This window comes from Daphnia pulicaria, chromosome 10 (genome assembly GCF_021234035.1).
Source record: "Daphnia pulicaria isolate SC F1-1A chromosome 10, SC_F0-13Bv2, whole genome shotgun sequence".
NCBI classification, from domain to species: domain Eukaryota; kingdom Metazoa; phylum Arthropoda; class Branchiopoda; order Diplostraca; family Daphniidae; genus Daphnia; species Daphnia pulicaria.
In genome coordinates this window covers 802,323-814,691 of record NC_060922.1, presented here as the reverse complement: position 1 = coordinate 814,691, position 12,369 = coordinate 802,323, and the positions used below count along the sequence as shown (strand labels likewise).

General features: G+C 45.7%; 4 protein-coding genes across 5 annotated transcripts; 1 reads left to right on the top strand and 3 right to left on the bottom strand.

Moving 5' to 3' along the window:
• The first annotated feature begins 6 nt into the window (after positions 1-6).
• LOC124314389 (major facilitator superfamily domain-containing protein 6-B-like) lies at positions 7-1,148 on the top strand. Its single transcript, XM_046779512.1, has 4 exons — positions 7-119; positions 189-340; positions 416-586; positions 659-1,148. Exons 2-4 carry the CDS (start codon positions 241-243, stop codon positions 841-843), a joined length of 456 nt encoding a protein of 151 aa, XP_046635468.1. The 5' UTR covers positions 7-119; positions 189-240; the 3' UTR covers positions 844-1,148.
• On the bottom strand, positions 1,080-3,805 carry LOC124314386 (major facilitator superfamily domain-containing protein 8-like). The gene is made up of 9 exons (XM_046779508.1): positions 3,459-3,805; positions 3,213-3,396; positions 2,772-3,129; positions 2,379-2,697; positions 2,179-2,313; positions 1,990-2,099; positions 1,732-1,914; positions 1,489-1,646; positions 1,080-1,420 (listed from the first exon to the last, which is right to left on the bottom strand). The coding sequence occupies exons 1-9, from the start codon at positions 3,560-3,562 to the stop codon at positions 1,223-1,225; spliced, it is 1,749 nt and encodes a 582-aa protein (XP_046635464.1). The 5' UTR covers positions 3,563-3,805; the 3' UTR covers positions 1,080-1,222.
• Positions 3,806-5,260: 1,455 nt separating this feature from the next.
• Positions 5,261-8,022, bottom strand: LOC124314385 (major facilitator superfamily domain-containing protein 8-like). 2 transcript variants are annotated; one of them, XM_046779507.1, is made up of 10 exons: positions 7,750-8,019; positions 7,512-7,680; positions 7,184-7,427; positions 7,004-7,117; positions 6,616-6,937; positions 6,416-6,550; positions 6,215-6,333; positions 6,048-6,152; positions 5,828-5,988; positions 5,261-5,770 (listed from the first exon to the last, which is right to left on the bottom strand). In XM_046779507.1, the coding sequence occupies exons 1-10, from the start codon at positions 7,854-7,856 to the stop codon at positions 5,576-5,578; spliced, it is 1,671 nt and encodes a 556-aa protein (XP_046635463.1). In that variant the 5' UTR covers positions 7,857-8,019; the 3' UTR covers positions 5,261-5,575. The 2 variants fall into 2 exon arrangements, with proteins under 2 accessions (XP_046635463.1, XP_046635462.1); XM_046779506.1 differs by having other exon boundaries at positions 7,184-7,680; positions 7,750-8,022.
• A 358-nt stretch (positions 8,023-8,380) lies between these two features.
• On the bottom strand, positions 8,381-11,071 carry LOC124314387 (major facilitator superfamily domain-containing protein 8-like). Its single transcript, XM_046779509.1, has 8 exons — positions 10,874-11,071; positions 10,328-10,520; positions 10,013-10,256; positions 9,826-9,939; positions 9,284-9,764; positions 8,998-9,224; positions 8,774-8,931; positions 8,381-8,694 (listed from the first exon to the last, which is right to left on the bottom strand). Exons 1-8 carry the CDS (start codon positions 10,963-10,965, stop codon positions 8,473-8,475), a joined length of 1,731 nt encoding a protein of 576 aa, XP_046635465.1. The 5' UTR covers positions 10,966-11,071; the 3' UTR covers positions 8,381-8,472.
• Positions 11,072-12,369: the final 1,298 nt, after the last annotated feature.

Sequence of the window (12,369 nt, the reverse complement as noted above, 5' to 3'; positions counted from 1 at the left end):
ATTGGCATTCCTTTCCTCTACGTCTCGGACGTGATTGTGCGCAAAATCGGCTCGGTCAACGTCATCGTCCTGGCCTTCCTGGCCTATTGCATCCGGTTCTTTGGCTACTCTTTCATCTGGTTCGTTTGTATTATTTATTTTGATCTTAATGACGGGATGAGTTTGACGTGAATTTTGTCACACATCAGGGATCCGTGGCTGAGTCTTCCGTTTGAAGCTTTAGAGGCCGTCACGGTCCACATGATGGCCGTTGCCAGTTCGATTTATTGCGCCGCGGCAGCCCCGCCCGGTCTCCTGGCGACGTTGAACGGCGCCGTCGGTTCCTTTCATTATTCATTTGGTACACATAAGTTGTTTTAGCTTTGAGTTAGACAGCAGTTTTTTTAATGGGCCGGTCTAAAATTCATCGTGAAAGGTCGCGGAGTGGGCAGTTTCGCCGGCGGCATCATGATGGCCAATTTCGGGACCCGGACGACATTCCGCATTCTTGGTGCTGGCGCCGGAATCTGTGGCGTTTTCTATTTCTTCCTCCGTCGCTTCTACCTCGCCAAAATCGAGAAGCACAGACTGCGCAGGAAATCCACCAGTACACAGTTTTAATCAAGATTAATTGTTAAGATAATTATGCAATCTAATAATTTCAAAATTGAATTTGCAGAGCCCGCCGTAATCATTTCCGAAGAGGCGGGACCCATCACAATCAAACTTGACTTGTTGGATGCCGACGAAAAAAAGAATAATCGCTCCTCGTCGGATGAAGAGGAGGATGACGTCGAAGACGCCGCCATGGATTATTTGTTTGAACCCGATGGTCTCAAAGGTCGTCGATTGAGCGCCTTCTGATTCGATAAAGAAGTTGACGACTTTGATCAAAATCACTAAAATTTAGGTCTCGATTATGTAATTATATAGTGCCGACGCGTTTTAAAAAACAATTCTTATACGATACACTACTCACTTGGAACAAAACTATGTGCAAAAAAACACCAAATACGTAATTTACTATCAGTTGTTCCAAGTATGACTATGCTGTATATTTTATATATAGGGCCTATAGTAATGTCCGAGAAAAACCAAAATTAAATTTGGGAATAGGTTTTTTATCAATTTATCAGATACAATAAACGATGCAAATTTAACAAAGTTGACGACTCGCATAATGGAATCCAACAAGAGTTACACATTTCGAACTATATGATTTCATTAAGACTAGCTATTGATTTCAGCCGGACTCGTCGTATTTGTAAGGGACGAGATGTTTGTAGAAGACGAGGAAGATGACGAGGACGACGGCCATGACGAGGGTCATGAAGCCGAAGGCGTACCACGTCCCGTAAGTCGAGTACAAATTGGTGACGCTGATGGGGCACAGGACACGGGCCAGACAGGCGCCAGCACCCAAAATGCCCATCCAAGTCCCCTAAAATATAGTCAAATAAGAATTATTTAAATTTAAGAATTATAAATTGAATCGATTGAATAAAGTACCTGCGGAAAGGGGCCGAGGATTTTGCTGAAAATGGCGTTGCCCATCGAGGCGCCCATGGGGAACCCGGTGACGATCAGGGCGAAACCGGTGATCATCTGACCCGAAGTGATGGCCGGCAAGGTCTCGCACCACGGCTGAGCGCAATTCGGACATCCAGCTGGTTAAATTTCAAAACAAAAATTCAATTAATCAAAATTTGGGTTTTTTTATTCGTTTTTTTTTAAATTAAGAAATTAATTTACCGTCGAGTATGCAACAAGTTGCGTTGTATGAACAAACTTGGAGGTAGGACTTGATTGCCTCGCAAGTTCCGTTAGAGCTCGTCTCATTGTCGGCTCTTCCTTCGAACTTGGACCAGATGCCGGACATGCCTTCCTTCATCAACAGTTCCGGGAAGTAGATGGCCGGTTCCGTCGATTCATGCGCTTAAGATATTTAAAAACAAAAAAATCGTATTAATTTAAAAAGTGAAATGCCAGTGATTATTCCGCGCAATTTACATGTGCCGTTGCAGCGGAACTGCGGAGGAGGTCCGCTGTACGGGTAAAGGGCCACCGGTCCCAACAGTAGGAACAGGATGCCGGCCAACATGACGATACGTTCGCCAACTCTGTCGTATGAAACAACCAAAAGTCCATTGAAACACTTTGATGACATTTGGAATTCAATTATGGAAATGGCTATTTTACTTGCGGGACGTTGGGGCCATCACGGAGAAGATGAGGCCGCTGTAGAGTCCGGCGCAAGCGAAACCGATGCCCACAATGACGATGGCCCTCTGCTCATCCCAGCCGAGCATTTCCATCGTCAGAAGAGTAGCCACACTGTTTAAATTAAATGAATTATACCACCATTTAGCTAGATAATAGTTGGATCATCTGATGAGTACCTCTCGAGGAAGATGAAATTGAACTGGACGGATGCGAAGACGATGATGCAAGTGACCAAGCCGATGACGTTGGGATCTTTGAGTTTGGGCGTTTCTTTGTTGGCCTCCTTGTCCTTTTTGGCGGCCAGGCCGGCCAGGTACTCGCCTTCCTCTCTAGCGATGTTGTACTCGGTGAACATGCACGGCAGGAAGACGAACACGTTGATGATGGCCAGGATGACGGAGAGCCAAGCCGGGCCGGTGTACATGTCGAAATAAAGTTGCGACTCACCTTCGGGCGGGGTTTTGGAAGTGAGAGGAGCGAAGGCCGCCTGAATGGCTATGCTCGTCGAAATTCATCCAATTCCATTACGTCATCAATCGAATGAAAAAGGTTTTGCAAATTTTAATTACCTGGACCGACGACGAAAGCGGATGACTGGGCCATCTGGAAAAGGGAGACGGCCATCGTGCGCTCCTTGGTGGTGGTGGCCGTGGCGATGTAACTGAAGCAGAGGGTGATGGACCCGCCGGCGGCACCGATCAGGAAACGGGCGGCGAAGAGGTACCAGCGCCTCGGCTCCGGAAGGGCGGCCACGCAGGCGTAGAGAGCGAATCCGGCGGCCAGGAACGACATGGAAATCATGGACAGGATCCGGATCGAACCCAATTTGTTGCCCAGGTAGCCCATGATGGGACTGAAAATGAGCTGGGCCAACGGCTGGGCCGCGATGAACAAACCCAGAAAATCCGTGCCGGCTTCCGGATCCATCTGATGATGTCATTCAATAACGTCATTGTCAGGATATAAATCCAATAAGTTTTAATTTGATTAAAGTCAATTTTTCAATTCACCTTGTCGAGATAAGGTTTGGCGCTGGTCAAGATGATGGAGAAAGATAAATTGAAGATGAAGGCCGTGAAGCTGACGACGCCCAAACTGAAGAAACGCCTCCGGCGAACGGATTTCTTCTCCGTCATCTTGGCGTAGTCGATGACTCCGTCCGACCCCGTGAATTCTTCCGGCGATTTGTCGTTGCTGACCCCAAAATCATCAATTAACAAATGATGCAACCAAATCATTGATATAATGTGACATACCCGGGTCCATCTTCGTAAGCGATTTTGGGCGTGCTGTTAGTGCCGGCCTTGGGATCGTAAGTCGGTTCCAACGAGTAACTCTTCTTGCTACTTCTGTTGAACATATTGCCTTATGTAATCGACTAGCTGTTTATTCTAACTCACTTTTTATTTTTTGGCGGGAAATTTAAAAATACGTTTTTGCCAATTTTTTCAATTAGGCTTCAAAATGCAAATGAAAAGGAATAAACAAATCAGATGGTTAACTGCGAGTCGACTGCACGCCCTTCTTTTCCCGTGTCGACTCGTTACCTGCTGATCACTCACGACAAAACTTATCCGAATACCCCCAAAAGTGGAACCACTGATAGGCGCGTCCCAATCATCCACATTGGGTCTAAATACTTTTAGCCACCCACCAACCCCTCACAGAAAAACACACAATCCCAAAAATGCCAATCATCGTCCTACAGTCATTACGTCATCGATTTATCAACGACGACGTCCAAAAGTCACATAATTGCTATAGCCTATAATATCAGTCCTGTATTGGTTTTGTGTTATTTCCCATCGTGTCTAACAATGCCCCAAGGCACCTGTATCACCTGTATCACCTGTATGTGGTCTCGTCCGATATGTATCCGTCGGCCGGACGCCATCGGTTCGTTCCGTTATCAGCCAACAGATGCATCAGAGATAAAATCGAACGATATATTTCGACAAGTATTGATTTCTGTTTTCGATTGGGAAATTAAATTACGTAAGATTGTTTGCGCAGAATTATAATATCGAAAGTTTATTTAGATTTCCAGCATAGGCAATACATGAGACAAAAGTTAAAGGCTACCCCATCCGGTGCGGAGGCAATCGATGTGGACATTCGGATCGAGAGCGTCGCTGCACCAAGTGCATTCCGTCCTGCTGGATCCTTTAGTCCCCTCACCGACCAACCAGAAGGCCCGGAAGGCATCGCCCAGGGGCTTGTAGTCGTCCAGGGTCAGGTAGCCTTGGTAATCCTGCGAGAGCCAATCGGCATCTTTGGCGAACTGCTCCAGAAAATTGGGTTGAATCTTGGCCAGCCGAGATTTGGAGTAGCCGAACTTGTTGGCCGTCAGCCGGGTCCGCATGGCGCAGCGCAGAAATTCGTAGCGGTCAGAACGGCACATGGTGCACATCCGGTAGGGTGCCTTGCAATTCCGCCTGGTCATGGCCTGGATGTAGGGCTCCACCCCGAATTCCATCAGCTGGGTCAGTACGTTGAGACGCTCTATCGAGTTGGGCCGGTTGTCCGTCATCCATTCCAGCACCGACCGGCTCGTCATTTGCTCTTCCGTCAATTTCGGCATGACCGGGCGAGTGGCCGGCCACTGATGGGCGATGGGCTTTTTCGGGGTGCAGCACGGCCGGACGCAAGTGGTTGAATTGGGCGGGGCCGGCATCAGCGGATGAATTGGACAGAGTTCGGCCGGTTCGATTGGACAAAGTTGATCGGCCGTACAGTTCGGTGGCCGAGGGCAATTGCAATTGGCGGCCGGCAGGGTCGCATTGGCGTCGGCTGCCCGGTTGACTGGGCAGAATCCGAAGTAGACGGTCAATCCGGTGGCCACCATTAGAACCAGTCCGGTAACAACGACGGCGATAAGAGCAAGAATTAATTTAATCGTTTCCTCCATCGTGATGTGATCAATCACCGTAATTTCATTAAGGGGGGATGCCTTTTTAAGCCATTCGTCTACCCAAAAAATGCCGGCACAGCCTCTGACTGCTCGTTTTTGAATAATTAACGAAAACGATGATGTAATACAATATTTGAAATGGTTTTAATTTTTTCATCGGCTTTTTACGCATTTATTTCAACATTTTGTACAATCGTCAAACATTTCGTCAACAAATGAAACAACAAAATATATTGTGGCTGGGCCATCGTTATCTCGACTTTGTGTGTGTATCAGATAACATCCCGAACCCGCCGCCAGGGGGCTAGACAATATCGAACTGTATTTGCGTTTTAGTTAGATTGATATTATCGAGCGACGAAATGGACATATTCTAAGGCCGTTTGTTATTTTTTGTAGCCGGACAAATATAAAATAGGACTAGTCATTTGAGAAAAATGATTGAGGGCGAGGTCTCTTTAACTAAGAGTGGGCGTGTCGATATGGGACAAGGCGACGGAAGGATAAGGCGAAGATGACAAGGACGACCACCATGACGGACGTCAGGAAACCGCAAGTGGCCAACATGCCGAAGGCGGCGTACAAACTGGTGACGCAGAGTGGACATAGGATTCGAGCCACGGCCGTTCCGGCGCCCAAAAGTCCCGTCCAGGTGCCCTGTCATTTTTACCGACATTAATCAAAGTTCCAAATTAAATTTGCCGCCAAATTCACCTGCGGATAAGGGCCGAGAACTTTGCTGAAAATGACGTTGACCATCATGATGGCGATGGGGACGCCGGTGAAGATGAGCAGGTAGCCTGCGATCAGCTGTTCAGAGTGGATGGCTGGAATCTCGCAACACCAGGGCTGAATGTCGACCGGACAACCGGCTCCTAATTTAATCGACATTTTAAATTTACCGCCAAAAAATCAAATAGTTTGTATTTCATACCATCCGTCAAGGCTAAAGTGGCGTTGTAACAAATTGGGAAATCATCTTCGATGCTGGGCGATTCCAATAGATTCCACGACTTAGAAAGGCTCACCGTCGTTAATTCTATCAAAAAAGATTTGGGTTTGATTTGATCAATAGATGGAGCTGGGCGTCAAAAAATCTACCGTCAATTGTTTCGTTGATGAATTTCAACGGTGGCAGAGGACCGCCGTAGGGATAGACGCAGATAACTCCCGACATGGCGAATAGAATTCCGGCCATCAACACAATCCGTTCACCCACTCTAGAAAAATTTAAAAAAATAAGCGGGAAATTCAAAAATTCAAATGAACGAATAACTTTGACAATAGTCTGGTGATTATTACTTGCGGGATATTGGGCCGACTAAGCCAAACATGAAGAGACCGTAGACTCCGGCTGCGGAATACATGATGCCCACCAAGACTACCGCCCTGGTCGGAGTCACGCCCAGCTGCTCAATCACCACCAACGTCGCCGTGCTGCAATCATCAAAAGGCAAATGAAATCATTTCAAACATTTGTCCAATCCAATTTTGGAAAATACCTTTCGATGAAATTGAAATTAAATTGAGTCGTGGCAGTGATGACGATGCAGACGACCAAGGCCACTTTGTCCGGCTTCATTTTTGTGACAATTTCTTCGTCGGGTGAGGATTTCTTGAGTCCCCTGGCGGCCAAATAGTCGCCCTCCTCTTTGGCGATGTAGAACTCGGTGAAGATGAACGGCATCAGGACGACGATGTTGATGAGCGACAGCAGAACGGCCAGCCAGGCCGGAGCCGTGTACATGTTCCAGTAGATGTGGGAATCGTTGCCGATCGGACGGTCTTGGCCGTCACCCAGAGACGCAAACGCCGCCTGGATCACTGTTCACATCAACTTCAATTTGAAAAATTTGAAATTCCCAGTTGAAATGGAATAAATTTTCTTACGTGGGCCAATGATAAAGGCCGAGGACTTGGACATTTGTAGAAGTGACAGGGCCGTCGTCCTCTCTTTGACCGTGCTGGCCGAGGCAACGTAACTGTAACCCAAAGTGGACGTCCCTTTGAAAATTCAAAAAATTTAATAATTCAAATTTTAAATTTTCCCGGGTGTTTTTATTTGTTTACCGCTAGCGGCTCCGATGACGAATCGAGCTGCAAAGAGGTACCATTTCCTCGGCTCGGGTAAGGCCGAGATGCAGGCGTAAAAAGTGAAGCCGACGGCCATGATGAGCGTCGAAATTATGGTCGGAATTCGGACCGATCCCAGTCGATTGCCCAGGAAACCCATCAAGGGACTAAAAAAGAGCTGGGCCAGCGGCTGGGACGCGATGTACAGTCCTAGAAACTCGGTGCCGGCTTCTGGATCCATCTGGAATAGGAATGACAAAAATATTGAAATGAAATTGATAGCCAAAAATGATGAAATAGAATTATTCAAAATGATAAAACTTAATAGGTCCAAGTAAGGTTTGGCGCTGGTCATGACGATCGAGATGGACAAGGCCAGGATGAAGGCCGTGAAACAGATGACAGCCAAACTGAAATAGCGCCGCTTGCGCACCTTGGCCGGCTCCATGAGTTTGGCGTAGTCGGGCAACGGCTGTTTCTTATCCGCATCCTCTCTAATAATAATTCAAATCAATTCAATACACATAATTTCATTCATTTCTCATTCGACTGAAGCCTATCACCTGATATCGCCGGATGCTGGATGATCGCTATTACTTACCGCTGATATTTGTTTCGGGTCGTAGATGGGTTCCACACTGTAACTTTTACTTGCTCCGCGTTTCAACATTTTCTTTGATTTCCTGATGGTCGATTTGATTCTGGCATCAAACGACTCTCAGGCTCGATTCTCTTCTGATTTCCTGTTGTTTTCTTTCAGGGTTGTAGACATTTCAGCAAGTCACGAAACGTTACAAAACACTGCTGGCCAGCTGATTAGACGCATTGTCCAACGCAAAACACACGGCCTTTGATTGCCTCTTATCAATAGAATAGTGAATTATCTAAGCTTGGGATTTTCAAATAAATATTTGAAATGATCTGGCCCGCGTTGGCTGGACGTTGATACGGACATCCCGATCCCGTGCAGCAGACGACTCAAAGCGACAGACTAACAACACAATCACACAGATATGAATCGCATCGAGAAAATGGACTTTGAATGAGTTTCAATTTAACCAAAACAAGAAGCTCATCAGGGAAACCCACGGGCCATCAAAGATAAGGTGCGATGGCGAATGACTCGGTAAAAAAAATGTTCGAATTTGTTCGACAGGATTAACGAAATTGGTAGACAATTGGTAGAAATAGAAGTTGACTCACCAGTTGTATTCATTTCGTGATTTTAAATTGGCGGGAAATTTGAAAAAATCAAGTACCAAACGACGCGTTGCACTGCTGATCTATTACGTGATTAAGAAAGGAATGGGTTCTTCGATGTCTTCGTAGCGATAGGGGACCAGGTGTCGGTAGTAGATGAGGAGCAACATGAGGACGAGGACCATGATGCCCGTCATAAAGGCGAAGGCGGCCAAGGGTCCGAAGGCCGAATAAATATTCGTGACGCAAATGGGACAGAGAACTCGAGCGAAACAGGCGCCAGCTGCCAAAATGCCCATCCAAGTGCCCTGTTCAATTATTTTAAATTAGAAAATAAATGAGAAAAAATTAGACAAGCAAGAAATAAAATTAAATCAAATAACGGACCTGTGGATATGGGCCGATAATTTTACTAAAAATGGAATTCGTCATGGCGGCTCCCATGGGAAATCCCGTCACAATCAGGACGAAACCGGCAATCAGCTGCTCGGGTTTGATAGCCGACGTGTATCCGCACCAGGGCTGGACATCGATCGGACAACCTCCTAAACAGAAAACAAATTGAATCAGTCAACTATTCACTAATACAATTAAATGGTAGAAATAATGACCGGAAATATCGTGAGGACCCATCGACGTCAACGACAGCCACCCGTAATTGTAGTCCAGCGTCAGCTGCTGGACCAGAGTGTCGTTATCGGCTCCTATTGTAGACGTGATGCTGTGGCTGCTGTTCAAGTACTTGATGGGCGGAGGTGGACCGCCGTAGGGAAAGAGCAAAACCGGACCGATGGCCAGCAGGAAGATGCCAATAATGAGAAGAATTCGCTCGCCCAGTCTGTCATAAATGTCGTTAATAAGTTGAATTAATTTGTTATACTTTTTAGAACTTTTTACCTGCGTGACAATGGGCCCAAAATGGCAAAGATGACGCCACTGTAGACGCCGGCCCCGGCAAAGGCCAGGCCCACCACGACGATGGCCGATTTCTCCGATAGGCCCAGCTGCTCGATCGTCAACAGGGTGGCCACACTTTCCAGGAAGATGAAATTGAACTGGACAGAAGCGAAAATGACGATGCAGACGATCAAGGCCCACTTGTCGGGCCGCTTCTGCCGCTGGATCTTTTTGGCCATTTCTGCGGGCGACGGGCAGGCGGCCGTCGCCGACCGCTTCTTAGCGGCCATCGTGGCCACGAAATCGCCTTCCTTCTTGGCCACGTTGTGCTCGGTGAAGACGCCGGGCAGGAACACTAAAGCGTTGAGCAGGGCCATGCTGGCCGAGAGCCACGACGGGCCGGTAAACAAATTGAGGTAGAGATCGCCGCCCATGGGGATGTCCGTGCCAACACCCAGCGGTGCAAAAGCCAACTGAATAACTGCCATTAATAATTATAATCAAATTATGTTCGGAAAATGAATCAATTCAATTAAAAATACCTGGTCCGAGGACAAAGGCCGTCGAACCGGCCAGACTGAAAAGCGAAATGGCCGTTGTTCTTTCTTTGACCGTCGTGGCCGATGCGATGTAACTAAAGCAGAGCGTAATCGATCCTGCAAAAAGATTCAAATTAGAATTTTAAAAAATAATAATAATCAGAAGAAAAACATTTTGAATCGATCAAACCGGCGGCGGCTCCGACGAGGAAACGGGCGGCGAAGAGGTACCAGCGCCTCTGCCCGGGCAGAGCGGACACGCAAGCGTAGAGGACGAATCCGGCGGCCAGGATCAGAGTCGACAAGATGGACAATAATCGAATCGATCCGAATTTGTTGCCCAAATAGCCAAGGAGAGGACTGAAAAATAATTGGGCCAGCGGCTGGGCGGCGATGAACAAGCCGAGAAATTGCGTTCCAGCTTCCGGGTCCATCTGGAGATATCAGAAAAACAAAAATAAATTAAATAAAAATGAATGAAATAAGAATTATGAGAGAAATGAACCTGATCAAGATAAGGTTTGGCGCTGGTCAGGATAATCGAGAAGGACAAATTAAAGGTGAATGCGGTGAAGGTGATGATGGCCAGGCTGAAATAGCGCCGTTTGCGTTCTATTTCCGGTTCCACTTGCTTGGCGTAGTCCACCTCGTCGACGCCAGCAGCCATTATTTCTGTTTCACCCCGGAGATCACTTTTCCTGCAAGAAGAATCATCGGGATTATTTTTAGTTTTAAAGCTTATCAGTAGCTAGCTAAATAATTCATACGAGCATGTACGTACGACCTTGCAAAAAACAACTGATCATTCGGCAAAAAGGCGTTCTCAATCAAAAGTGAATTTTCATTTCTAGATAATCGATATCTCACAACAACTCGGCGATTAAATTGAAGTGGGCGGAAAATTTTACCTTGGTGTCTTTCCAACCCCCCTCCTTCTGTCTGGTTGTAAATACATAACTGTGCAAACTGTACGTGGCAGTAAGTTATTGGTCAATAAACGTGACAAGTTCGTATTAATCTTTAAAAAAGTCAATTAAAATAAAAAACTCACTTTGGGGTATCATCGTCGATCGACTTGTCTTCTGCTGAACTGCCGAAATTTTTCTCTTCGAACGAATAACTGCCACTGCGACCGCCCACCATTTTTCACTTCACTTGAAAACGTTCAATCTCCTTTTTGGAAATGTACCAAAAATATCACGATTCCAATTGACGGGGGAATAAATAAATAAAAAAGAAAATCTAATTTAAAAAACAAATACGAATGAAGTGCTCTGGTAAAATGACACACTCCAAAATTGACAATCGAAAATTGTTCTGGAACACAGTGTCGTCTGTCTGCTTTAACTTTCCATGGGCGACTGTCTGGTATATGGCATGGCCATTTTCAATTTGATCCTTTTTACTTACCCGCCATTCTTTCTTTCTTTTTTTGTTTCTGAATTCCCATCATCTTATTCTCGTTAGCACGTTTTGGTTTTCGATCCTTCCCTCCTTCTCCCACCTCCCCCTTAAAATGATGGCCGCCAAATTCGAATGCAGCAACAATAACTTTCTTTCTAGCAATCACCAAAGAGGCTGAGGGGATAATCTTTATGGGTTAACACTGATTCCATCTTATCGATTTCGTCAACTCGACACCATTCTGCTTCATTTCACAAGTGCGTGTTATTTTCGTAAAAGAGTTTCTAAAATGAGATGACAGATAATATAGTATAGGGCGATCGGATGTGACGGCGACAATAATAAGTTGGCCATCAGTAGGTCGATATGACAATGTTTAGATTAATTTTATTTTCTATGAGGTCGGCAGTATTAATCATTCTTCTGTTTGTCCCGTCATGACAGTTTGGACTAAAGCCCCACCATTTTCCCGCACAGCAGCGAACACAGAAAATGTTTTCAAAAATATTTTTCTTTTGCTGAGCGCTAAAAACTATTCTCGTTTGAGTCATGAGAAAAACTGATACTAATACGTCGATCTGGGATTGATTGACTGGAATTTATTTGATGGGCAAAAAAATAGTTTATAATCAAAAAGTAAGATTTAAAAAAAAATAAACGAAAGATTTTTTATTACTAGTTATACACGAGTCTATAGGTACATCACAAAGTAGTTGGAATGAGCTTTCTATTTTAACGCCACTGAGTAGGCTATTTTCCTTTCATATAACTAAGAGAATTCCAGTCTAGCATTGTTCGCCGTCGATCGATGAGCCTGCTGGTTTCGCGAGCGACTTGAACCAGCACGTCGTCACACCCTCCGTTACAAAACGGAGACAATTGAATCGTTGCCATAAATGGACAGCGAATTTTATAAGAAATGCCAAACTATACTCGAGATTTCCGATGGGGTTTAGAAAATCCAGAATTTAGGAAAAAGGAAGAAAACTCGGTGAAACCAACCCAGAGATGAGGAGATGACCAAGAAAACCAACAGATGATATAATTCCCTATTATCACCCATTCATCCGGGCCCAATCAAAACGTCCCTTCGGGTCATACGGGCGAAAAAGCCTTCCGTCCATTATGAAGAAACGGAAATGA